This window comes from Numida meleagris, chromosome 3 (assembly GCF_002078875.1).
Source record: "Numida meleagris isolate 19003 breed g44 Domestic line chromosome 3, NumMel1.0, whole genome shotgun sequence".
NCBI lineage: Eukaryota > Metazoa > Chordata > Aves > Galliformes > Numididae > Numida > Numida meleagris.
The window spans coordinates 106544216-106570404 of NC_034411.1; the positions used below are offsets into that span (position 1 = coordinate 106544216).

The 26189-nt window shown below is 50.1% G+C and overlaps 1 protein-coding gene across 4 annotated transcripts in view; it reads right to left on the reverse strand.

The window, feature by feature from the left end:
- NCOA1 (nuclear receptor coactivator 1) overlaps nt 1-26189 on the reverse strand; it is a 153313-nt gene that overhangs the window by 24286 nt on the left and 102838 nt on the right. For all 4 annotated transcript variants that reach the window (XM_021389582.1, XM_021389583.1, XM_021389585.1 and 1 more), the window contains exons 5-7: nt 7839-7933; nt 3039-3216; nt 685-864 (exon numbers count right to left, since the gene is read on the reverse strand). In XM_021389582.1, coding sequence (XP_021245257.1) covers nt 685-864; nt 3039-3216; nt 7839-7933 — 453 coding nt within the window. The remainder of the gene's footprint in view (nt 1-684; nt 865-3038; nt 3217-7838; nt 7934-26189) is intronic.

The window sequence follows — 26189 nt, forward strand, 5'->3', positions numbered from 1 at the left end:
AAGCTCCTTCGCTCTCCTGCTCTGAGACCTCACACCAAGATGTGGCTGCCACTAGGGTGACCCGGCCCCTCCAAAATCCTGCAGGGATTTGCTTTGGCCAAAACCACGCCATCAGCGTGGTGCTGAGCAGCTCCTGGGGCTGGGAATGTTCCTGATGGTCAGGCACCTACTGCATGTGCCATCAGTTAGAGTGCAGTGACAGCCTGGGCTCAACCAACAGTATCTTCCCTTTGCAGCCTGCTGGGAAAATGTTGTTCAGTCAGTGAGCTTTGTCTGGTAATTGTAGAACCATAGGGTCATTAAGGCTGGAGAAGACCTCTAAGATCATCAAGTCCAACTGCTGACCCATCACCATCATGCCCACTACACTATGTCCCTAAATGTAACCATAGAATCAGGAAGGTTGGAAAAGACCATTACGATCATCAATTACGGTTGTTCACCCATCACCACCATGCCAACTAAACCATGTCCCTAGGTGCCACATCAGTGGCATTTATGGGATTTCTCTTTCCTTAGGCAACACTGATTGCAAGCTTCCCCAAAAGCTACTTCTGGAGAGTCACGGAAGCCTCTTCAGAAGTCAGCTTGCCCGTTTTTTGGTGAAAATCCTGGTGGGGCACCTCATCTCCTCCTCCCCATCCCCTTCCCATAGCGGGGCTGGAGGTGAAGGTTCTGCCCTACCTTCTCCTTCCTCCTTGAACGACTTGGGCTGGGAAACGGTGAAGCACTGCATCACCTCGTAGCGCTGGCGAGCCTCCTGGTTCTCGGTGCCGGGCTCGTCAGGTGGCCGGATCAGCATCCTGCAGCTGAAGGTGTGGCTGTTGCGCCGGGTCGCTTCCTGAGGCCAAGGAACTCCATTCACTGGGGTGGGAGGGAGAAAGGAGGAGAAGGGGGGTTACAAGGGGTGATGTATGGCAAAAAAAAAGCTCCACGGATCAGAGCTCTGATCTTTACTGCAGACCAGAAGCCTGTGCAACGCTGGACCTGCTCTGCCCACACTGCTGGGTGCTGTTAAACCATTGTGATCCTGAAGCATGGCGGCACAGCAGCTCCCTGCACAACAAGCCTTGGCACAGGCTATCCAGACAGAGATGTCAGTGGGGTCCCACCTAACTGCAGCCAAATTTTCCACCAAACGCTGCTATCTGTGAAGGAACTCTCCAAATAATAGGGAAAAAGCACTGCCCAGAAGAGCAGTAAAAGCACCTACAACCTACATTGAAATCAGCATGTCATCACTGAAGTCACTGCTGTTAATGATGCCACTTCCATCTTACAGACAGGGAAACTGAGGCACAGGTGGCTGAGTCACTCCCAGTACCTGGAAGGCCTCCTGACTTTTGCCATTGCTCCTGCGATGTCTGCAGCAAGCCAGCTTCCGGCTGGGCATCCCATTGAGCTGGATTTCCTCTTTGCTTCTCATTTCTTCCTTCTCATTTCTGGGGCTGATGGAAAGGGAAATCACAGCCGCTCTCACTGCAGCGAGACCTCCTGGTGCTGGTCCTTGAGGCTGAGGGCAAGGGGCTCCAGCCCAAGAGAAGCTTCAGCATGATTTCACAGCGGTGCATCACGCCGCAATGCAAACCTTCCCCTGGCTTTCCTCGGAAGTGGTTTAACCACTGCGGCACGTTCGAGGTCTCCCCAGGCACGTGTTGGAAGGCTGATGCTGCTAACCCTCTCCAACAACTCTGTGGAAATCCATGTTCAACCCAAGTGATTTTGCCACCAGCAGACTGTGAAGCTCCCGTACTGCCTGCTCTGCCAGAAGAGCCGAGGGGCTCGTAACATCCAAGCAAAAGAAAACACACAGCTGCTCCCAGGTAACCGCAGGGAAGAGACAAAGCCTGAAGCTCCATAAGCTCAAACCGATGTGTGCCCATAGATACAGGTGGTTTAAGGCATCATTACACTTACCCAGAGGGAAGACAACCGTGAATTTCAAAAAAAAAAAAAAAAAAAAAAAAAAAAGCCCTGTTTTTAAGTCAAGCTGTTTGGAAAAGGCACGTTTTCGATTTGACAATAATGGTTATTTCTTCAAAGGCATCAGTGGAGGTGGTGTCACAGTTCAGCGATGCTCGGGCTGCTGCTTGGGTTTTCAGCTCAGCACTGACCAAAGAACTCTTTGACTCTTTGAATTCTCTCTCTCCAAGCACACACAGACTTTGCGGCTCCTTCCTCTGCTGCACGGCAGCATCCTCTTTGGGTCTGCAGAAAGATGTCTGCACTGAGTCAATGAAGAAAAGCTGCTCCTTTGATTGCCTCCAGAGCCATGCCAGTGCCTTCATCACGTGGCATTTCCTCCCAACTGTCCATTTTCCCAGCATGGAAAACCACTGTGAGCTTACAACACTCATGTGACGACCAGCAGCACCCAAGTGATGACTCCGCTGATGATGGTGGGCATTGAAACAGCAAAGCTGTGTATCACATCCATGTAGCGAAGCTTCCCAATGTGCAGCCCGTCCCATGGCAAAATATGATGGGCAGCTGGGGACAAAACCCCTTAAAATTGCCCTGTTACAGGCAAAGCTTTGCAGCTGGGGGTTTAACGGAGGCTGCCGAGGGCTTGGGCGGGGGGGCCGGCAGAGGCTCTTACTGAGAGTTAAATTACAGTGCCGTTGAGTAAGCACATTATTTTAAAAATGAGCTTAAATGCCGATTAAGCGATATGCATTTTGGCAAGCGAACAAGCGGTCGATAGGATCAGGCTGGATTCTTTACACTAACTCACAAACAAAGCCCGGCAAGTCCTTCCCCAGCTCCAACTCGAGCAGCTTCGCGGAGCCGCGGCACCGAATGCAGGAGTTTTCTCAGCGGTGAAAGACAGATTACTTTCAGAGTGCCATCCATTAGCACTGCTATTTGTTCATAAATCCAGTATTGATTTTTCGCTGGTAGGATGTATTTCAGCAGGTAGAAGTTCATGGCTCATTACCTGGCTAGGGTGTAGCTCCGAATTTCAGTGCGCTTGAAACAACATACAAACGCCACGCAGCTTCGCTCAAGACCAAGCTTTGGGTCAACAGCTTTCTTACCTAGAGACTTGGGCAACAAGTTCTTGACGAACTCGGTGTGATCCCCCACGTGCAGGATGCTGTAGACACTGGTGTTCATGAGCTCCTCCTGGTTGTACCCCAGGTAGCTGGTGACGTTCTCAGAGACGAAGACGATCCTCCCTTCGCGATTCACGACGAAGAAGAAGCCATCCAGTGCCTGCAGTGGGATAAAGGAGGTCAGCGTGAGGTTGGTGGGTCCCTGCGCTGGGACAGGGACGGGTCCTGTGCTGTGGACCCACTCTGTGACCATGGGAAGTCTCCTCGTACCTCTTGCCCCAACCCTTTCATCCCATCATGTTAATCTTAGACGATAGCTCTCAAACAGGAGATGATGAGGAAGGACAGATCTCATGCATCTCGTGAGCAAAGGACAGCAGAAAGCACAATATAATGGTTTTAAACTAAAAGGGAGTAGATTTAGACTGGATATTGGGAAGAAATTCTTTACTCAGAGGGCAGTGAGGCCCTGGCACTGCCCAGAGAAACTGTGGATGCCCCATCCCTGGAGGCATTCAAGGCCAGGCTGGATGGGGCCCTGGGCAGCCTGATCTGGTGGGGGGTACCCAGCACGGCGATGGAACTAGATGGACTTTAAGGCCCCCTCCAACCCAAACCCAAGCCATTCCAACCCAAGGTTGGAAAAGACCTCTGCAATCATCAAATCCAACCATCAACTCGTCACCACCGTGCCCACTAAAACAAGTCCCTCAGTGCCACATCCACCCTCTTCTTGATTCTAGGATCACATAACTAATGTAACTTCACTTCTTCTGACTCAATTAACATTTTCTGTTAATTCCGCTCGGCTCTCCCTCTTCTCCCCATCAGCAATTGTTCTCCACCCATTTTTCGACACACCCAAAGTGCCCTGACACGGGCAAGGGCCACCTGAATGAAGGCGAGCAGCTGACCTAAGAGCGCAATTACAGCTGCACATACTTGATGGCACAAAGGAGTAAACACGAGGATCAGTGTTGTGGTTAGCCGAGGGGCACTAATGGTAACGAGGTATTTCATAACCGCCGCGGATCCTTTGCTAGAGATCAAATAACAGTACATTTGCTTAAACATGTTCTAAGGTCTGCGAGCTACACTGAGGACGTCTCTGCTTCTGAGTCCTGTGCCAGCAGCATATAAACAAACCTTTTCAAAGGGCCAGAGCAGTCCGGAAGACTGATTTGGCAAGACACTGAAGTTAAGCATATGCCCGACTTGCTTAATTACAGTCCAAGAATTGCAGAGCCCTAGCATCTTGCAGAATAACTTTTTTTTTTTTTTTTTTTTTTTTTTTTGTGCATTTAGGATGCAAGTGGCAAACTCAGCCCCTGCAATCGAGCAAATGAGGACAAGCGTGAACCAGACCCAATCACACGGCGCGGAGCCCTTCTGCTCACTTTAACGAGGACGCGATGAAGGTTTTCAGCTTTCTGCCTTCTGCAGTGAGCTCGGAGTTGAGGAGCCCTTGAGAAGGCTGATGGCTGATCTACGTTCTTGAAGGCATGCTGCATCAGCTGAAATTATTTTGTATGAGCAGGACTGGATTTCCACCATCCTGGAGTTTAATTCCTACCTTTCCTACCACCAGCAGCAAGCTCTCCTGATGCACCATCCTGCAACCAGAGCACGAGGTGCCCTCCAGGCTGCCACAGATTGCACAGGGACGTGGGAATCTCATCACATCCCGTATTCCAAAATTGGTCCTCGCATCCCCTGCTCACAGCACCCTGCCCGCACCAGGAGGGAGCTGCTCCGCACTTCCCAGAAGTGAGGTTTTGCTGTGCAGTACTACGTGCAAAAAACAGGAAGCTTTTAAGAAAAGAAAAAAAAGACGGAAAGAAGAGAGAAATCTTTTGTCAAGATGGATCTGGCAGATCCACTGCAATTTTCCTTATGCCCAGCTGTTGTCTGTTGCCAAGACAACCAGCTTTTGCACTTGGGGAGCCCAAAAAGGAGCCAGGCCGGGTGGCAAAGCCCCCTGCACCTCTCTCCAGCAGATGCTGCCTTTGGGGGCTCTGAGCTGACACCTTATGGGTACCTTATGTTTGGTGGTGGGAGCATGCAGCCCCAGCATGGTTCCTGGGGTGGGCACTGGGCATTGGGTCCCATCCACCAACCCCAAATCTGGCAGTGCTTTCACACCCCGCCTGAGCCCAGGGCATCCCAAAGCTGGAAGCTGTTTCAGGAATGCTTTTAGGCACCAGAGGCTGAGTGCTGCTCGGGGACCAGCAAAACCACAAATTGCTTCTTGTGGTCAATCCGCACCGCAAACTCTGCACAGCAGCCCGGGTGCAAGCAGGCTTCAAAATCCTGCAAGATCACCTGTGGGGTGGCAGCAATAACAGTGACAACTCCAACATGGGGCAAGGGCTTCGTGTCTCAAAGTGCTTTATGGACACGTGCTGCTGGTGTCCTCCAAAGCCATGGTGACATCTCTGCCTCCATCCCAAGCAAAGGCTGCAGCATCCACTGCTCAACCCCAAATACGCTGGCTCTGGAAAGGAACAACAGTGGATTTGACAGAAAAGAGCAGCCCATCCCACCAAGCATGTCGCTGATTATCACTCTCAGCAAGTTTGCTGATAACACCAAGCTGAGCGGTGCAGTTGATACTGCAGAAGGAAGAGATGCCATCCAGAGGGACCTTGATAAACTCAGAAGGTGGGCCCTTGTGAACGTGATGAGGTTCAGCAAAGCAAAGTGCAAGGTCATGCTCTTGGGTCAAGGTAATCCCAGGTATACAGACAGACTGGAAGAAGAACTCCTTGAGAACAGCCCTGCTGAGAAGGACTTAGGGGTCCTGGTTGATGAAAAGCTTAATGTGAGCCAGCAGTGTGTGCTTGCAGCCCATAAGGCCAGTGGTTTCCTGGGCTCCATCAGAAGAGGGGCGGCCAACAGGGAGAGGGAGGGGATTGTCTCTCTCTACTCTGCCCTCGTGAGGCCCCATCTGGAGTACTGCATCCAGGTCTGGGGCCTCCAGCACAGGAAAGATGTGGAGCTGCCGGAGTGGGTCCAGAGGAGGGCTGGGAAGATGATCCGAGGGCTGGAGCACCTCTGCTATGAAGACAGGCTGAAGGAGATGGGCTTGTTCAGTCCAGAGAAGAGAAGACTGCGGGGAGACCTCACTACAGCCTTCCAATATTTAAAGGGAGATTATAGATTAGGAGGGAAATCAACTTTTTACATGGGTAGATAGTGATGGGACAAGGGGGATTTAAACTAAAGATGGGAGATTTACATTAGATGTCAGGGGGAAGTCTTCCACAGAGAGGATGGTGTGGTGCTGGAACATTTTGCCCAGAGGGGTTGTGAATGCCTCATCCCTGGATGTGCTTAAGGCCAGGCTGGATGGGGCTCTGGGCAGCCTGATCTACTACTTGATCTAGCTGCTGGCAACCTGCTTGTGGCAGAGGGGCTGGAACCTGGTGATCCTTGAGGTCCCTTCCAACCCAAGCCATTCCATAATTCTGTGATTCTACGATTCTGGTCGAGGTGGAAGGCTCAGTGCCAAAGGGTGGCTTTGGAGCTTCCACCTCCATTAGGGCTTCATGCACTCCTGTGGGAAGAGGCCAATTAGGAAATTATTCCTCAGCCAGTGTGGGTAATAACTGTAATCTAAATATGCATTTTAAGCCAAACAATACACGGTAGATTATTTACAAAGCAGCATTTGCCAAACAGCCACACACCTCTGTATTCCTTCCTGCAGAAAGGATTGATTAACACCCGACACAAGCACAGCGTATAATTTTTGGTCATGAACTTGCTGATTTAATTAATTTCCCTTTCTATATAAGCAGCTCAGGTTTTTCAGTGCCATTTGTGACACTGATGTGCTGCTTTACTCCCAGGCACCCACCACCTCCGCAGCTCCGGGCTGCAGCTGGGAGCCAGCTTGGGGACGCTCCACTGCAGGATGGAAGAAATAGGGATGAAGGGCAAGAGGCACGCCAGCCAAATGCTGAGCTGTTAACACCTCTGCTGCAGAGTCACCTCCTGCTGTTTTATTAATTTGGACAGCTTCACTGAAGGGCTTAAAGAAGAGCAGCGTGATATGGGCAGAGATTAAGGAGATCCTGGAAAGCTCCTCCAAACCTCTGCTACAGACAAATCCCAATCGCCATCACCACCCAGACCACAATACTGGGCTCTTCCGCAAGCCCCGTCCCAGCAGTGAGCCCCACATCACTCTGCTGGCAGCTCAGTCATGCCCTGCATCCTATGCCAGAACATATTGACAGCTGGACTTCAGGTCTGTGAGTTGATGGTTGGACCATGGGTCCATGGGCAGACAATTGGACTGTGGGTTGGCACTTGGACTATAGGTTTATGGGTCAGCAGTTGGACTATGGGTTGACAGTTGGATTATGGGCTGACAGTTGGACTTGATCTTAGTGGTCTTTTCCAGCTTAAATGATTCTATGATTCTATCTTAAGCGTGCCACTGGAGCTGCCACACTGGTCCAGGGATGCTATGTGCAGCCGTGATTTTCTACACCTGGCTCCATGCAGGGCAACACACAGAGAATCCCACAGCTCCCATGGCCAAAAGCATGGAGAGCTGTCTCCTTCCCTGGTGTCTCATTCAGGATCCAGACTGGATTTGGATGATGAAGCAAACACCAGTAGATGCTGGTATTCTGAACTCTAGATTCGCTTGTTTTCTCAGAAAATACTCCACATTTCACCTGTCAGTTATTTATTTGGCTTCCAGCAGAAATCACAGAATACAGACTGTGCCATATCATAAATTATGCTATTGCAGTTACTTACTGCACCCACCTCCAGCAGCAGAGGTCCCAGCGACTCCTTCTCGATCACTCCCTGGCTGCTGGATGAGATGTCAGACTTCTGGACTTCATCATCAGCTGCTTTCTCTGTAGCAAAGGAAAAGGGATGTTACAGCCAGAGAACCATAATTCTCCTACTGAAATGTAACCAATAATGAACAAAGCATTGACAGCTGGATTTCATAAACCCTGCCACCCAGACAACGTGCGATGCGCGTCAATAGACTTTGGCATTTTTGTGTCATCTCTCAGCCCTGTGAAGGGGAAAAACGTGAAGAAAAAATATAATGTCTTTTTTAATCCTGGTAAAATAAAGGCACTAATTAGATCACAATTCACCACTGGCAGGAAGGAAAAAACATCTGAGGCAGAAGGCTGGAGGGAGAGAAATCCAACATCAACATTTTGAAAAGGAAACGGTATATCCAGTTTAGCACAGGCTGCAGTGTTGGATCGGGAACTTTTCAGACAACACGTTCATAAATCACAAGCGGGAGGGATTCCCGAAGGACAGGCTGTGCCAGGGGAAACCTGCAGCAGGAAAACCCAGCCCGGCCCAAGGTGCGCAGACACCAAGGTTTGGGTCTTGGCTGGTGCTGTGTGGAGCCAGGGGTTGGGCTCGGTGGTCCTCGGGGGCCCCTTCCAACCCAGGGTGTTCTGTGACTCCATGCACCGTGGAATGGGTGGTTTTGGCCCAGGAGCTCATGCAGCCATGAAGTGCAGCCATCCTTTCCCCAGCCGTGTGCTCAACCCACTGATGGGGCACCAATGGGTAAGGGGACCAGGGGACATTTTGGACTGCGCGTGCTTTTAGCCTCCATGAGGCCACGGTGGGCGCACCAAAGGCACAACCCATGGGATGTCTATGGTTCCTGGTGGATGCCACCACCTCGCTGCTGCCACGTCCACTCAGAGCACCGCTGCCAGACGTTCGAGTTATCCCTTTCCTCCCCAGCTCGTCCCTAAGTGAGAGCTAAATTGCATTTACTGTTTTGCAGTGCATCGGCCTCAGCAGCCAAGTGTCTAACTCGACGTAATATTTACTGCAAGAGGCACATTTGTGCTGTGATTCATTTGGGCATAGATCTAATCCTATTAACGAGCGGCAAGTTTTATTACTCAGCATCAAATCACATTTGCAAGCTTTCCAGATGTGTCACTTGACACATTTCATCCCCCGCATCCTCCCGGGACTTTCGCCCCCATCAAACTCCCTCTGTGCGTTCTCCCCCCTGACTCTGCTCTTCAGCCCGTGCACTGCACATAGCAAGGCTCAAAGGGAGCAAGCTTCAAGAAGCATTTCCTTTTCAGGCAGGATCGAGCTGTGCCACGAGCTTCCCCCAATCTCTGCCTCTGTTTTCGCTCTCACCCATGGGCTGCTGGAAAATAAATTAGCTGAAAAGCACCGTGACTTCTCTGCCTGCATCCAGCACGAGAGGAAGTGATCCGTGGCAAACAGATTCCAAAATATGGCATGGAAGAGCCAGCACCATGCCCGGCCTCTGTCCTGGCTAGGGGCTGCGATGCCACGGCATCACTTGTATGTTCAAGTGATGGTCAGACTCCAACCCTAAAATACACAAACCCTGAACTCTGCTGCAGATGCCACGGGCCCCTTGCCCGATCCCCTCTGGTCTCTGTGTCTCCCATTTCCAGCAGGAACTGGGGCTGAGCAGCCTGGAGATAAGAAGGCTCCAGGGAGACCTGAGAGCGGCCTTCCAGTACCTAAAGGGGCTGTGAGAAAGAAGGGGACAGACTCTCCAGCAGGGTCTGGTGTGCCAGGACAAGGGGAAATGGTTTCAAATTAAAAGAGGGGAGATTTAGACTGGACATAAGGAAGAAGTTTTTTATAGTAAGGGCAGTGAGGCACTGGCACAGGCTGTCCAGAGAGGCAGCGGTGCCCCATCCCTGCAGACAGCCAAGGTCAGGCTGGACGGGGCTCTGAGCACTGATGGAGCTGTGGGTGTCCCTGCTCAGTGCAGGGAATGGGACCAGGTGGCCTTTAAGGGTCCCTTCCAACTCAAACCATTCCATGATTCCATGATCCATGAACTGGGGTGTGCCCGCATCCCGTGGTACCAGTGCAGGGATCCAGCCCCGGCACGGCAGCGCTCCGAGCAGAACTCATCGTCGTTTATTACCGAAGGGTGTGAGAAACGGCTTTTTTCTGCTCTTTATAAATTCATGTACTTAGAGGTAATGGACTAGCTTTCAGATCTAATCCTTTAATTGGGCTGCGGGATCCTCCTCCTACTTTAGCAAAATAGTTTCATATGCCATCACCAAGCCTATTACTGGGAGGATTAGCCGGAGCCGTCGGCATCTCTCGCGTGCGTCCCTTCGCCGCCTGCAGCCCGGCCGCTCGCTGGGCTGGGAGCAGCAGCAGAAACCCCTGCTCCCCTTTCTCCAGCGCGACACATCGCAGCCACACAAAACTCCTTCAAAGTGTCAGCACGTCCCCGCGAAGCACTTCACTTAATGTGCTTAAACGCAGCTCTTTAGCGTCTCATCCCGAGCAGCCCTACCTCGGGAGAGCTGCAAGGAATACATTACCACGAGCCGCTGTTTTGCTCCTTAACCCATTCGTCTCGCTCTTCTTTTCCCTGTATTAACAGCGGTGGCTGGCTGCTTTCCCTCCTCACCTGATGCCCTGCGCGATGACTTGAGCTGATGGCACGGGAGCATCCATCGTGGGCAGAGCGTTCCCTGCGCTCGATACCGAACTCAGAGCAAAGTGGCGGCCCTGGTGCTTGTAATCTAATTATAAAGCTGAGGTTGGATGGACAGATCCTCAGGAAAATAAAACCAGCGGGAGCAACAAATCCGCCGCGCTCCTACCGTGGGAGGCAGCCGGGATTCGGCCCCGGGGGCTTTGGCATCCGCTGGCATCGTAAATCCCCATCGCGCCATAAAAGTCAGGCACACCAACGGCCCTGATTACAGCATAATTGCCTCAAACGTGATTAAAGTGGCTTCTTCTCGCAGCACAAAGGGGGATGAGCTATTTTAAATGCATTCTTAAAATGACGCCTTGATTTTCTGACAGCCGGGGAGACTTATGGGTGCCTGGATATGCATTATAGGAGCCATGAGTGCACAGCAAGCCAAAAACATCAGCTCATTGGACTATTTACCCATCCTTAGTTGACTTTGCTGCACGCATCCCTTTGGCAGGACAATACCCACACTGTGATTTTCAAGGAAATGTGATGCCCGGGATCCTGCACTCAATCCTCCACTCACATACCTGGGGCCAAGCAAGCACCCAAAACAATGAGAAGATGCATTATAGAGAAATGGGATGGGAGCCACCACTATGGCACTCAAGGGCACAATGGGGAAAGTCTCCAAAATGCCTTAACTCATCCCATTTTACCCAAATCGAGGCAAACCCATACAAAATGTGTAGATGCGGCACGCAGGGACATGGGTCATGGTGGTGATGGGGTGATGGTTGGACTTGGTGATAGAAACATGGAATCATTTGGGTTGGAAGGGACCACGATGGGATGGGACCATGATCTTAGAGGTCACTTCCAACCTTAATGATTCTATGATTCCGTGAGTGGGCATGATGGCAGTGGGTTAACAGCTGAACCTGATGATCTTAGAGGTCTTTTCCAACCGTAATGATTCTATGATTTTATGAACGGGTCTTCAAAATAGGGGTTCTGGTCAGAAGCATTGTGCTCTTAAAAAACAAAGCACACCCAGAAAATCAGAACAACCGCTTCCCATTCCCAGCACAAAGGCTTTAAGTGCTTCCTTCTGCACTCGAGAGGAGCTTGCTGACACTCCCTAGGAAAACCCCAGGAAGCTCCGTGGGCATCGCCAGCACCCAGCCCAAGGGCTCTCTTTTAACCCAGAATTTCCATAAGAAACGTTCATTCTTTTATTTATGACAGAGGACTGAAAATTATTTGGGTTTTCAGTTTGCTATGAAAAAATAAATAGCTTGAAGGCAAAATGCCCAACCTGAGAGAGCCTGGACCTGTGTGCTGGGGTGGGCACAGAGGACCTGCAGCAGAGCCTTGGGGCAGGGGATAAGGATGGGAGGATGCTGAGGAAGGCAGGGAAGCCGATGGCAATGACAGCCCCCAGCTCAGCTCTGCTCTATCTGCTTCATAAGAGAGGAGCAAGGCGACTGAATCCGCAGCTGTAATTTCCCCAATGAGGAGCTTTGATTTTTAGTTAATTAAAATCAGATGGAACAGACTCGGTGCACCCACGGATCGAGAGCGTGACAGAAAGCTATGCCATTAATTAGTGCCTACTACGGGACTCATCAGTCCAGTAAACCCAACAGGAAAAAACTGCCATAAAAATAAACTACTTAGCAGAAGGTTTTCTGAGCGCACTCCACGCAGCTCCCAGAAAAAAAGAATTCATTTTGAAAAGCCACGAGAGGAGAAAAAGACAATAATAAAGGAAAGGCATCAATAAAGGAAAGCAGCATGTGAGGGGATCTAGACCATAAAAAATGTGGTTTTAAACGGTGTCCAAAGAAGGAGGCACAGCCAGGGCTATCAGTGGGGTTAAGGACAGATGCTGGGGAAAGCCTCAGAGCATCACTGGCTGCTGGTGGTGGTGGTGGCCCAGGTCAGGAGCTCATCTTCAGCGTGGTGTTAGCACACAAGGCCACGTGTTTCTGGGCCGGGAACCAAAGAGGTGGGGAGCATCACGATAAAGAATCAAATGAGGAAACCATTTGCTACGACATTAGTGAACCTGCTGATTCAGGAAGGTTTGCACGCCTGAAGGTGATGCTCTTTAAATATCAGCTGCTCCCACACACAGATGGGACCAATTTGTGCTGCCCCATGCAAGGCAGGGACTTGAAACCTCTTTGTTCTCCCCTCCGTGGCTGGAGCTTCACTGGGAGGAATTCGCTTCTTGGCTGAGAAAGCAAATAGGAAGACTCAGCAATACATAAGATGGTTTTTCCAGTGGTGCTCCCCCTACTCAGCAAGGTTGTTTGGGATTTACTTCATTCCTACCTTGATGACAGGGCCCAGCCATGCTCCCAAATGCAGCCCCTGTGTAATGTTCCCACTGAAGACAGCTTCTTTGGGGATACCACAACCCAAAACTCAAGCCGCAGGAGCTGAGGTTTGCCCAATGCCCACCTAAGGCAACTCAGCAGGTTCACATGGAGGCAGATGCAGAAAACCCATCCCTGAGTCCTCCTTTCCACAAATGCCAGATTCCTGCAGAGCACTGTATGGAAATCAGCAGCTCTTCGGTTGTGTAACTTTTCATTCTAGTAGGTGGAAGGAAATTATCTGATCTATGAATTTAAGAAACTGTGGAAAAATACAATCTGGGAGCTTCAGAGCTTGAAAATACCAGTGCAAGAAACAGAAGAGCAGATCTCAGCTTTCAGAAGTGAGCACAGCTCCCTCAAAGCCCTGCGCTCACCAGCCTGATGCCAACCCTCATGGCCATCCACTGGAGACAAGCATGGGGGGCTCTCAGTGATGGAGGGCTCTCTACCCGAGCTCCTCACCCCATGCTCCTCTTGTGGGCAAAGCAGAGAGAAAGGCATTTTTAGAGGAGAACCACTCAATCCATTTTAAATTCTTATTCTAATTTTTGAGATTGGGTTGGTTTTCTTAGGGCACTCTTATCCTCTGTCTCCCCTCTACAAAGGTTTTGCTCTCTCTCTTTTCTTATTTGCGGTTCTGCCTTCATCACTGAACTCGTCTTGGCCCTGACAAAACCAAGCCATGTCCATCTGGAGCTGTCAGCGCAGCGCTCACCACAGTGCTGAGCATTTCTGCACGCTCCTGGAGAACATCCTCCCGCCATCGTTCAAAACATCAAATCCTAAAAGACTAAACCATTCACAGAATCACAGAATCATGAAGGTTGGAAAAGACCTTTCAGATCACCAAGTCCAAGCCCAGCCCACCCCACCATGCCCACTGACCACGTCCCTCAGTGCCACATCTCCATGTTCCTTGAACACCTCCAGGGACAGTGACCCCACCACCTCCCCAGGCAGCCTGTGCCACTGCTTTACTGCTCTTCTGGAGAAGAATTTTTTCTTGATATCCAACCTGAAAGGGTTGGAGGGGACTGTAAAGCCCACCCAGCCCCAACCCCTGCTGTGGGCTGGTTGCCCCCACCAGCTCAGACTGCCCAGGGCCCCAGGCATCCTGGCCTTGAGCACCTCCAGGGAGGGGGTACCTGCAGTTTCTCTGGGCAACCTGTGCCTGTGCCAATCATCCATCAGTATGGATGCACAGGTGGAACCCTGGATTTATATTAAGGTTAAAGCAGTGATTTAATAACTTTTTTAAAGCCTATATCTACCCAGCAACAGGCACAACCAAGTTCCCTACGACCCTGCAACGCGAATGAATCATCAGTCTTGTTTTAACCCATTTGGCTCTTTCTGTAGACTGCAAATAACATATTTCAGTGTTGCAGTCATCCCAAGCAACCTGTAACGTCCTTCCAACCGAGGATCGCAGGCAGGGTGAGCACCAGACACGTTTGTTTTTAACAAGCCTACAGGACTAATCCCCATTAACACCGCTGTTGTGCAGCTGAAGAAGCCTGATGCATAACCAGACATGCTCTTACAGCTCCTGTTGGAGTGGATTACAGAGTTCACTGACATTCCCTGAGCTGAGATGCCCCAACACGCCGTGCAAGCACTCATGGGGTTTCACAGCACAGAATCACTAGGACTGGAGCTGGAATCAGCACTGCCTTCAGCCACCACGGTGCTTTCTGTAAGGGCATGTAGCGACAGGACGAGGGGAAATGGTTTTAAACTGGAAGAGGGTAGATTTAGACTAGATATCAGGAAGAAATTCTTTGCTGTGAGGGTGGTGAGACACTGGAACAGGTTGCCCAGAGAGGCTGTGGATGCCCTCTCCCTGGAAGCATTCCAGGCCAGGCTGGATGGGGCTGTGAGCAACCTGGTCTAGAGGGAGGTGTCCCTGCCTACAGCAAGGGGTTGGAACTGGACGATCTTCAAGGTCCCTTCCAACCCAAACCATTCTGTGATTCTATGATTCACCAGTGGTCCAGGGTTCGGTGGTTCTCCTTTGTGGGACTCCAGATGGACCCTCAAGAGCGTGTCTTGTGAAACGGCCTAGAGTGGCCACAGGCACGAGTGGATGGTTGGACAAGATGATCTTAGTGGTCATCAAGCATCACTTTCCTTGGCACAGTTTGTAAGGAAAAGCTTATAGTTCTGCTGTTGCTCAAATCCTCATTTAACAGCAAAAAGAGCAGAGCGAAGCATGCCGCCGCTAGAACAGAAGGAGAAGGATGTTTCCTTCTGCCTTCACACCCTTTAGAGTTAAACACTAATGGTGTAGAGATGTCTTAAGTAAAATAGGCTGGTTGTCTGAACAATGTCAGGAAAAATTATACGGTGCTGAGTGAATGCAAAATTAATGAGCGCTGAACGCTGACAGGAGCTAACAGGCACGAGGAGCTGGGACTTTTTTACACTCAGCTCTGAGATCAAGCAGGTAGAACATCTCCATCTTACCGGGGGGAGGAATAGAGGGCGAAAAAAACTTTTATCTCCATCTGAAGGACTTAATTCATTCAAAAACTGTGTCAACTGTGCACGGCCAAAACTGCAAAGATGAGGAAGGGAAATGTGTAGCTCCCCCTCAACTCTAATTCAGCCCTGGCATAGCCTTTGTTCTCCTCCTGCAGGCAGAAAATACGTTGCAACATGGCTTTAATGACCTGATTTAATTAAGTTTGCAAAGAATCAGAACGTCTTCCCTCTGCTATCACACTCATACGCGGTATCTTGACGCTCCAGCGTTGTGCATGCTTGAATCCATGCAAAGTTACTATTAAAAATTCACTCATGTCAACTGCTAAATCTGCTTTATGCTCAAGTTGCATGGGCACGTCAAATATGTTAACTGCACAGGCAAGGAGACAGCTGCCAAGGCGTGCAGGCAATGCAAAACCTGACGCTTCCCATGCTGCTCCCGAAGCCGCGCTCCTGCCCCAGCTCTGTTCCTCTATGGACCTCACTTCCAAAATTAACTTTCATAGAATCACAGAACGGTTTGAGTTGGAAGGGACCCTTAAAGACCATCTGGTCCCACTCCTTGCATTGAACAGGGACACCCACAGCTCTATCAGTGCTCACAGCCCCATCCAGTCTGACCCTGGGTGTCTGCAGGGATGGGGCACCACTGCCTTTCTGGGCAACCTGTGCCAGTGCCTAATTCTTCGGGATGGCCCAAACTATTCCATCCTCCCGTATGACACAATCCATGCATGTAAGATATAATCCAGTCTTAGCATGGCAGCTGCACCAAAGCCGGTGCAAATATCAGCCCGGGGAACCCGATCTACCACTTCAACATTCATCAGCCCTGCTCCCTGTAATATGCACTTAATGATTTAAAAGGTGGTTAGCTGAGACTGGCAGCTTAATTAATTAATGAAAACACATCTTGGAACGAGGGAGGGAAGCTGCCTTTCTGAATACGAAGCGCAGAAGGATGGGTGACAACTACCACTGAAAACCTTTTGAACAGCACCGTTGGCTTGGCCAGGCTCCGGGCCCCCAGCTCTTCCCTAAGGCTCTGGTTTAGTCTCTGAGTGCCACAAAATGCCCCACAAGGAATTTGTACAACTCAGGGGAAGCACAAACGCTTGTCAAGGAGCTCAGCAGCTTCTTGTTGGGCACTGGGGGGACAACAACTTCCATTTTGCTAAGAGACATGACAGCTCTTCAGGCTCTAACACGAAGGCACGCTCGTGTCTCCATGAGTTTGCTTGCGTTGTCCAACCATATCCCTCGGTCACATCAAAGCTATTGTCTCCTTTTACAAATCTTGCTTTATTCCTTTTGCTCAAAGGAGCACTGAGAGGATTAAAGTATATAAAAGTTTGTTCAGGGGAAAAGCCAAAACGAAAGCAGAAGGATTCCACGGCCATCCCCCCATACTCAACCCAAGGATTATTTTCCCCATTCAATAGTGGCTTATCATGTTAATTGTTATGCAGGGCACCTGGGCTCTCCAAAGGGCCTGGAATGGGGACAGGCAGTGCTGGGATGTGCCAGGGCCCCAGAGACCCCTCTGCACATAGGACACATTTCAATGAGATGCCTCCATTGCGTTCTCCTCCCATACCCAAATGGATGCCAGCTCATAGGGTGGCCCTAAGAAGGCTGCAGTGATCCAGGACAAACGACTTTCAATGGAAGGGGATTTTTTTTTTCCTCTTCATTTTCTGCCTCCCTTAAATCTGAGACGGAGACAAGGAGGGAAAAAAAGGGGAAAGAGAAAAAGCTAATCCAGCACAGCAGAAGGCAAGAGGAGGAGTGATTTCTACAGGTGGTTTATGACTCTCTGCATGATCCGCACGCCTGTTACATCCTATCAGAGCCTCCACTTACAGCTAGGTGCTAAAGGATTTATTAGTTCTTGACAGTGTGAGATGTTTAAAAGCTTGAGGATGTAATAACCAAATGTTCACTTGTTAAAATAAAGGCAATGTTTGGAGAGGTCTGCGCAATTCTTAGCAGCCTCCCCTTCCCCTTGTTCTATATTTAAGCTGCCAGCTAGATTAAAACTGTCAGAAGAGGGATGAGAATTTTATTGACATGCTTTGTAGGTGGTACGGCTCCATAAAATAAACACGTACAGGGGATGCTCCCTGGCGTTACCGCACAGGCAGAGAGTTATGTAGTGCTGACCTGGGGGAGTTTGTATCTGAAATCAATCCCTGATATAAAACAGATTCCAGAGGATACGGAGAGACTGACTTCACCAGCGCCTGTGGAGGGTGTAGGCAGAGATGGAACCCATTTCACAGCTCACATCGAAACAAACCGCAGAGAGGGCGTGCAATTCCCCATCGGTTCCCAGGAACCCTTCCCGTCTTGTGCGCGAGGTGCAATTAGCAGCTCTGATCAAAACGCTGCGTTTTATTCACCCCTGAGTCATCTTGCATAGAGAAAAGCACGCCTGTCCTGTACTGAAGAAGAGAGCAATGGAAGAACAACAGTTTCCCTGGAAAAAAAAAAAACAAAAACGAAACAGCCCAGCATCCAAAGCCGTGTAACAACTGCTGTCCTGCATTACTTCCACTTGTCCGTTCCGCCTGCACAGCGGCGCGCAGCCTGAGCTGTGAATTACACCGTGCTTGTTTACAGCTCGGAGGACACAGGAAATGAGACCTCAAAATGTTAAGATTTACGGAGTTTGAGGCCAGGAGAGATCGCTCCATTGGCCGATGTGATTTCCTGAGCATCGCGGAGCCGCCGGAGTTCACCCACTTCTACCACAACGAGCCCTCAACTTCTGTTTGGCTCGAACCTGCGCAGTCCACCCTGGCAGCTCCTTCCCAAAGTAATCACTCGGAGTTATAAATCTGGGCCCTGCTCCTAATTTGTTTTTGTCTGGCTTCAGCTTTGAGTCACTCTTTGTTATGCTGGATTTAAAAACCTCTCCAGTCGCCAGCATTTCCCACTCTTGTCAGTGCTTACGCAGTGTCATCAGCCTGCTCCCACTCCTCTGGATACACTCAGCAGAGCTCTTCAGCTTTCCAAGCTGCAAGACATTTCCTGCAGCCCCGGATTCACCCCTGCAGCTCTCCTCCCCACTTTCCTGGGCTTTGCAGTCTTCTTTTCCCCAGTGCAGACACCATGCTGAGCCCCAGCACAGTCCCACCAGGTCCATGCACAAGCAGTGTCCCCCAGGAGATGCCCACCTCGTCTTTCACCAAGAGTTGCGTGCCAGGTTTCCATTTCCCAGGACACCATCCATCCAGCCCTTCTGCAGGTGCCCCCCTCAGTGTACAATTATTTTGTACTTCTTTCCACACTCATAAAGACATCAAGTAGCATCGGGGTGCAGCACCGAATCCCAACAAACTCCACAAAACTCAATTTTGAGAACAAAGCGTTTCACAGGGACAAGAAGAGGTCCCCACTGGTGTTCCTCCAGCACACAACGTTTGTTAGTCTTGCAGGGAAAAAATGCACCTATCAGCGTAAGAACGGGTTGACTTGAGAAAACCAACACAAGGGTGGGTTGACTTACCCACACAAAAGAGGCCAAAATGGGAGAAAGATTACCCAGCTGCACTAATTCCATCCACTTTCCACTTCTTGAAGGTCATGAAGTTGGCAACTTTAGAGCAGGAGCTTCGGCTAAAAGCTGGGGACAGCTCAAAGGAGGTGACAGGAGATGACAACGGTCATTCCCAGCAACAACCTAACGCTATTGGTAAGACACAGTAATAGAAAGAGTGATGGTCTGGGCTAATTAAATCAAGAAAAATGAAGTTAAATTGGTAGAAGTACAGAAAAGACTTCTGAGGGTAATGAAGGGCAAGGCTTAACTATGTGACACAAAGAGCCTAGGAGAGCTTGGTTTGTTTGGACTAGTTGAGCAAAGGTAGAGAACAAGCGTGACAACTTCTTACAAATACACTGGGGAAGAGCGGTAATTACCAAACAGAAGGAAGAACAAGCTAAATTAAAGGGTAACCCAGCACAGGTAGAGAAATGATCACTCACTCATCTCTACCAAAAAGGAGCAGGTGTTTGCAAATCACACAACGAGGGAAGCTCGGTGATTTTCAAATTGGACGGAGAGCACCAGGAACACCCACTCCCCACTGCCCCCGCCAATTAGCAGTAGGATCCTCCTCATTATCACAAACGAATTCCTGCAAGCCCATATTACACAGTTAAAAGGACTGGATCTGTTTGTACTCTGTTTGCTTTGGATCAGCTTCACACTTCAGGGCTTCCAGTGGGCACCTAACGAAGCCAACGAGGAATTCCCCCTCCCTGCTGATGTCTAATCTGGCCTCCAGGGTTTGCTTGTTTATCTTTCTCTGTAGCCCTCTAATGTACGGTGAAAAATTGGCCACTGAGATGGGATGAAAGCAGTGAGAGATGCTCCTTCTAATTGCATGACTTTTCCTGCAGTGGTTTGGGAAAGAAGCCGTTCCTGCAGGGCTAAAGCAACCACCAGATTTGGGAACAGGGAAGAGATTTTCTGCCCAGCACCTGCCAACACCCATCATCAGCACCGTGGCCAAAGAGGTCCTTTCTGACCCTGGGGAGGAACCCAGAGTCTGCAGAACACCGCTCGAGGACAAAAGCAAAGCTCTCGTTTCCTGACCTCCCTCCAAGCAAACAAAATCAGGATAGCTCCGATAAAGTCGATGCATTTAAAGAGGGGACTACAGAACCAGGCTGACAGTTGTAGCCTGAAGAGATTGCCATCTAATTTTAGATTTGACACAAACCTTAATGTGGTTTTAATTAATTAATTAAAAATCCTTTAATTAATGTAAACCCCTTAGAGCAGTTTTCATTTACTCCATTTCCAGGAGACATTTCCACTCGCGCTGCTTCTCAGGTGCCAGCCTGCTGCTTGCTTTTGTTCTCCAGCAAAACCTCAAACATCAGAGCTAAACTTTTGTTTGTGGTACGTCACTTATAGCTGCAATGCTTTCAGCCTGGGCTATTTCTCGAGCCTTCAGCTTAATGATTTTCCAAGTAACAGGGTTTCCATCTCTTATCTGACTATGCAAATATTGCTCTTGCACTGTGCGGAATCGTCCTCTTTTGGGTTCACTGAAGGACCTCGTGTTGAGTCAGCACACAAAAACTTCTGTTTGGGTAACTTCTTTCTTCTTGCATTGGAATCTGCCACGCTGCACCTCCTCCCAACCTCACCCCATCTGATTTCTTTGGATGCAAGACTACCTTGCAGCTAAACTTCACGTTGTAACTTCTCCTCTTAGCCTTTGGTACATTCAGAGTCACCAGGGCCTCCCTCCCCATCGGCCTCCTGATGGCAGCCTGCACAAGAGCAAGTGCCAGACTCTGCACCAGGGACCCATGTCCCCAAGTGCCACACCTCCATGGTTCTTGAACACCTCCAGGGATGGTGACTCCACCACCTCCTGTTCCAATGTCCTAAAGGTGAGCAATGTGTCTAAGCGAAGCGTTCTGATGGGACCTCCAGGGTCTCTTCCATCCCAAATCCTCCTGTGACCAACCCCAGCACCCAGAACCGCATGCTGCCAGGGAAGGGCTGACAGATTTCATCCACAGCCCCCAAGACAATCACCTAGCAGGAATTCCTCACTCTTCCCAAACCAAATGGAAACCGTGAAAAGCTTAAGCAAAAAGCACCAGATCCTGCCCTCCTACAGATTCTATCGCTGTTTCGCCCATTTGTCAAATAACAATACTATCAGCATTGTGATCTTACAGGATACCAAGTGAGACAGAATTAAGCTTTATGGAGAAGCTCGGACCTGGGCAGAGGAAGGGAGCAGAGAGCCTTTAATTGCTCTGCCTCGGTTCCTCTACTTTGGGTAAAGCTCCCCACGGGACCTCAGCTCTGCAACACGCTTCCACCCGCTGCATGCAATTACTTGCTTTGTGGTTATATGGGAGTCATTCCATCATAGAATCATAGAATCACAGAACAGTTTGGTTTGGAAGGGACCTTGAAGATCGTCCAGTTCCAAGCCCCTGCTGTAGGCAGGGACACCTCCCTCTAGACCAGGTTGCACACAGCCCCATCCAGCCTGGCCTGGAATGCTTCCAGGGAGGGGACATCCACAACCTCATTGGGCAACCTGTCCCAGTGTCTCATCACCCTCACAGCAAACAATTTCTTCCTGATATCTATTTTATGGTCTTTAATAACATCCTACATCACTCAGCTGCCAGAGGCTGCTAGGACTTCTTGTCCTAGGGGGCTCCTGACTCAGGGCTGAGGACAGGTTCTCCTCTCTGACATCACAGGCTGGGGGAGAAAGCCCTTTGCAAGCCACCAGTTCATCATTTTTTGGCCACTGCTAAACACAAAACCAAGGCCTTTTTGTTTTCTTTTAAGAGCTCACCATATGTCGGCATTTCCAAACCCAAGAAGAAACTCAGTATTCATACTGAGGAGGCTTCTATATGTTCCCCTGAGGACACAGGACATTTCTGTGCCAGAAGCTCTATATGTATATAATAAAATAAATCCAAGGCCAAAGACTCAAAATCTAAGCATATGACAAGACAGCAGGGAAACTTAATTAAAGGAAAGCCACTGACAGCCCAATGATCGTATGCAACGGAGCAGCCAAAGTCAATAACTATTTCATATACTTTGCTTAATTAACCCACTCTATTTGCCCAAAAGGAAAATTACTTCCCCGAGTAGGTTACCTTACAAACAGAAGGTGGTCATAAATACAGGGCTGTCTTCTTTTTTGGTTGGCGTTTCCTAGTGTCTTTGAATGTGGCCACACTTCAGGAAAAACCTAATAAAAAGATGTCAGGAGGACGCACCTCTGCTCTGGTTTTGTTTTAGTGGGGGAACAAATCGTTGTGTAGTCAGAGAGAGAAGTGCTGTTACCCTCAGCCCCTCAGAAAATCATTAACCAAAGGCTCAAGAAACAGCCTTCTGCCTCTCTCTGTCCAAAGTAATTTGACTTAAAAATTAAGGGCCGCCGTCTTTGCAGGTTAACACAGTGAAGTGCAGAAAAGGAAGCTTACTCTTAACCTACTGCCCTTTAAAATGTCCTGAAATCAGGTCAGTACTCTGTACCATTACGAGGGAATAAAAGTGCACTAATTAGAGGTCTGTTTTTTCCCCTTTCCATCCATAGAGACAAAATCAGCAGCTCAACCAGCTCTCGGTGGGGCTGGGGTCACTCCCGCAGCTCAATGTGCCATCATGGGAGAAGTCAAGTTGTGCGAATCACGGGAATGAATCCATTCTCTTGGCAAGAGCGGAGCAAATCTGCTGCGGCTTCTGGACCTCACAGGACTAGAAAGCAAGCAGCAGACCCCAGGCATCCTGGCGGGGATGGGAGCTGCTCCTCGGCCAGGTCTCCAGCAGCTCCATGCACTGGTTTCAGCAGCGAGAGAACATACTGCAGCCCCGCAGGAGCAGGAAGGACGTGGGAAGGGGCCCTGGGATGCCCGCGTTGGCCAAGCTGTGACCACACTGAAGCATTTCAAGGGCAATCCTCAGCGGTTCTCTGGGGTTGGAGGCAGCGTAATGAAAAGTTCAATACTGTTTCATTTATTCTATTAAGGCGCTGCGTTTACACTCCTGCTTTGGAAGGAAATTAAGCACCCTATCGACATAGAGGGCTCTGGGGAAAAAGATGTGGTGGTTTCATCGTGAAAGCACACTGCTAAAGCAGGTAGGGCTGCAAGGGAGAAGACATCACCCCTGTACCGGAGCATGGGTCTCATGGTTCCCGTCTCCATCAGACCTTTGCATGCCATCCACTCCTTCCCATGATCCCAAGATTATCTGCTCCCAAACCAGAAGTATTTGGTGAAGCACTGGCACAGGTTGCCCAGAGAGGTGGTGTGTTCCCCGTCCCTGCAGACACCTTGGGCTGGACAGGACTCTGAGCACTGAAGGAGCTGTAGGTGTCCCTGCTCATTGCTGGGGGGTTGGATCACATGGCCATTAAAGGTTCCTTCCAACTCAACAGTTCTCTGATTCTACGATTGTATTTAATTAGAAATCCTTCTGGGGAATAGGGAGATACACTCCTGCAGCTGACATGCCATCGCATCCCTCGTAGAGGCACTGGGTGCTGAAGCTTGAGGCAAGGGTGACTCCACTCCATCCTCAAAGCTTGGGTTGGTGAACCTTGCTGCCAGCCCAGTACTGAGCCAGTGGGGAGAAACTGGGAAGGAAAGCTACCAGGCTGGGTGCCAGGTTGGGAAGATGGCATCAAGCTGCCTCTGCGTGCAGCACCACGGCAAGGGGAGGGCATGGGAGCTAGTCAGCAAATATTTGAAGGTTGTAAACACCAAGGATACAGACGTGCTGTAAAAAGTGCAGCGGGGCAAGCAGGAATATACCGAGGCTGGAACTGAAAATGGGGGAGAAGAGTCTTGAACAGAGCAAATGAGCTCTGGGGGGCACGTCAACAGACTCCTGGGAGCCCCACAGAGTCCACCACTTCCCCTGCTCCAACAGAGCCACGGCACCAAGCAGCTGCTCACACCCACACCACTGTGTAGGCTCTGAACTCCATAGCAATTGTATAGCAGACATCACATACCACGTTATTTTGCAGAAAATAAATGAAACAAGAGGCATTCTGCATGTCAAAGCTGCATTTCCAGTGTCTCTGTTCACTTTTGTAGCCTCTTCTGTATGTAGTCAAGATGCTTTATTTTTGCCTAGAATCACATGAAGGGTTTTTCTTCGGTAAGGACAGTGGAAATTGAGGGATTTAAAACAGGGGGACGTGGCTGTGACACACCACCAATGTGCTGAGGGCTGCCTGGGTTTGGATTAACACCACGTGACAAAGCTTGCCTCTGCCCATAGGGTTTGCATGCTGCAGAGCCACACTTGACCCAGCACTGATTTCAACACTGCTCATCAGATCTATAGAATCCAGAGTGCTATGGGTTGGAAGGGACCTTAAAAACCCCTCAGCCCCAATCTCTGCTATGGGCAGCGACACCTCCCACCAGCCCAGGCTGCCCCAAGCCCCATCCAGCCTGGCCTTGGATGCTCACAGCTGTGTTCTCTCTGCTAGGCCGTGCACTGCCTGGGTAACTTCTTTTCACCCAAAAAACTCAAAACCCAACAACTTCTGCGGGACAGATGAACGCTGAAAAAATTAACTGCCTGGCCCCTTTCTCCTCTGCGTTTATTGCTGTCTTGGCAGAAGAATTTCAGGTTGCTGCCACAGCCGCAAACTGCTTGTTCTGCCAACTGTACATTACTAACATTGGAAGGGGGCCAAACCTAGGAATCTTTTCTAAAAGCATTTGCTTCGTACTTTAAATAGCAGCCCGGCAGGCAGGGGGATGGGAGCGCAGGCTCAACGCACGCATGCAAGCCGTCCGTGAGCTGCTGCAGGCTGAGCCATCGGCAGCATCCCCGCTCCCATGGCAATGCCACCTCCCTGTTGTGGGCACCCACACCTGGCACAGACCATTCCCAAGATAAATGAATAACAGGACGTTGGCTGTTTTTTCATTGGAAGCCCCTTCGCTGCTCTGCTACAAGGTTGAGCACGATTCCCTCACGGTGCCGGTGGGTTTTGCTGGCTGTTGGCTGAGTCAGGACAAGAGGCTGAGTTAGGGCGAGGGGTGATGGCCTCAAGTTGCACCAGGGGAGGCTGAGGTTGGATATTAGGAAACATTTCTTCTCAGAGAGAGGTGCTGCAGTGGCACGGGCTGCCCAGGGAGGTGGTGGGGTCACCGTCCCTGGAGGTGTTCAAGGAACATGGAGATGTGGCACTGAGGTATGTGGTCAGTGGGCATGGTGGGATGGGTTGGGCTTGGACTTGCTGATCTCAGAGGTCTTTTCCAACCTCCACGATTCTGTGAGTCAATGTCATATGTTGGGGTGTCTGAAGAGCATTGTGTCACATTGCTGCAACCCCAAACTCGGGGCTTTCCTGGATGTGAAACAATGCCCACGAGTGTGTGGGCTTCCTAACTTCCTACCACAGCACCGCAGGGAGCACTGCCACGTGCTGCTTTGACCACAGGACAAATGTCCTTACATTTAGCAATATTTCTCCTACCTCCCTGTGTGAAACATTCCTGCAATAAATTGCGAAGAACAAATACAGGTGAAGTTTTTCTTCTTTGGTAATTTCATGCAGCGCTAGATAAGCCTGCAATACAGAGCAAAGCTCAAGGAACAATATTTTTAAGTAGTGCTTGTCCTAGTTAATGTTCAGCCCTGCTGTGCAATGTCAAGAAAACTAATGAACGGTGAAGTGGCAGCGAGCAGGAACCACTGAGTCCTCACCCACTACCAAACTCCTCTCAGTGTTCAGCCCCAACGTGAATTTCAGGCTGGATATCAGGAAAAATCTCTTGTCAGAAAGAGCGGTGCTGCAGTGGCACAGGCTGCCCAGGGAGGTGGTGGGGTCACTGTCCCTGGGGGTGCTCCAGACCCGTGGGGATGTGGCACTGAGGGACATGGTCAGTGGGCACGGTGGGCTCGGCTGGGGTTGGGCTTGGGGATCTGAGAGATCTTTTCCAACCTGAATGATTCTGTGATTCTATAAAAGCTGTTGCCTCGTTTCTGCGGGAAGAGCACATAATATGAGCCTAATGCTTTGCAACCATTCGTTTCCTCCTGGTAGGAATGCAGGCTCAGAGGCCTATGATAAAAGCAAAGTGGGGAACCTGCACTGATGCCTAAATGATGGAGTGAGTTGCTGTACATGCACACCCAGAGCTCAGCTGTAGGGTTTTGGATAGCTTTAGCAGCTGGTACCAGGCACACCACCGTGCTTGGAGCATGCAGCAGCAGCTTTGGCAGAGGCCCCATCTGACTGCTGATGCTCTCTTAGAGCTAATATGCGCTGAGTGCTGTTC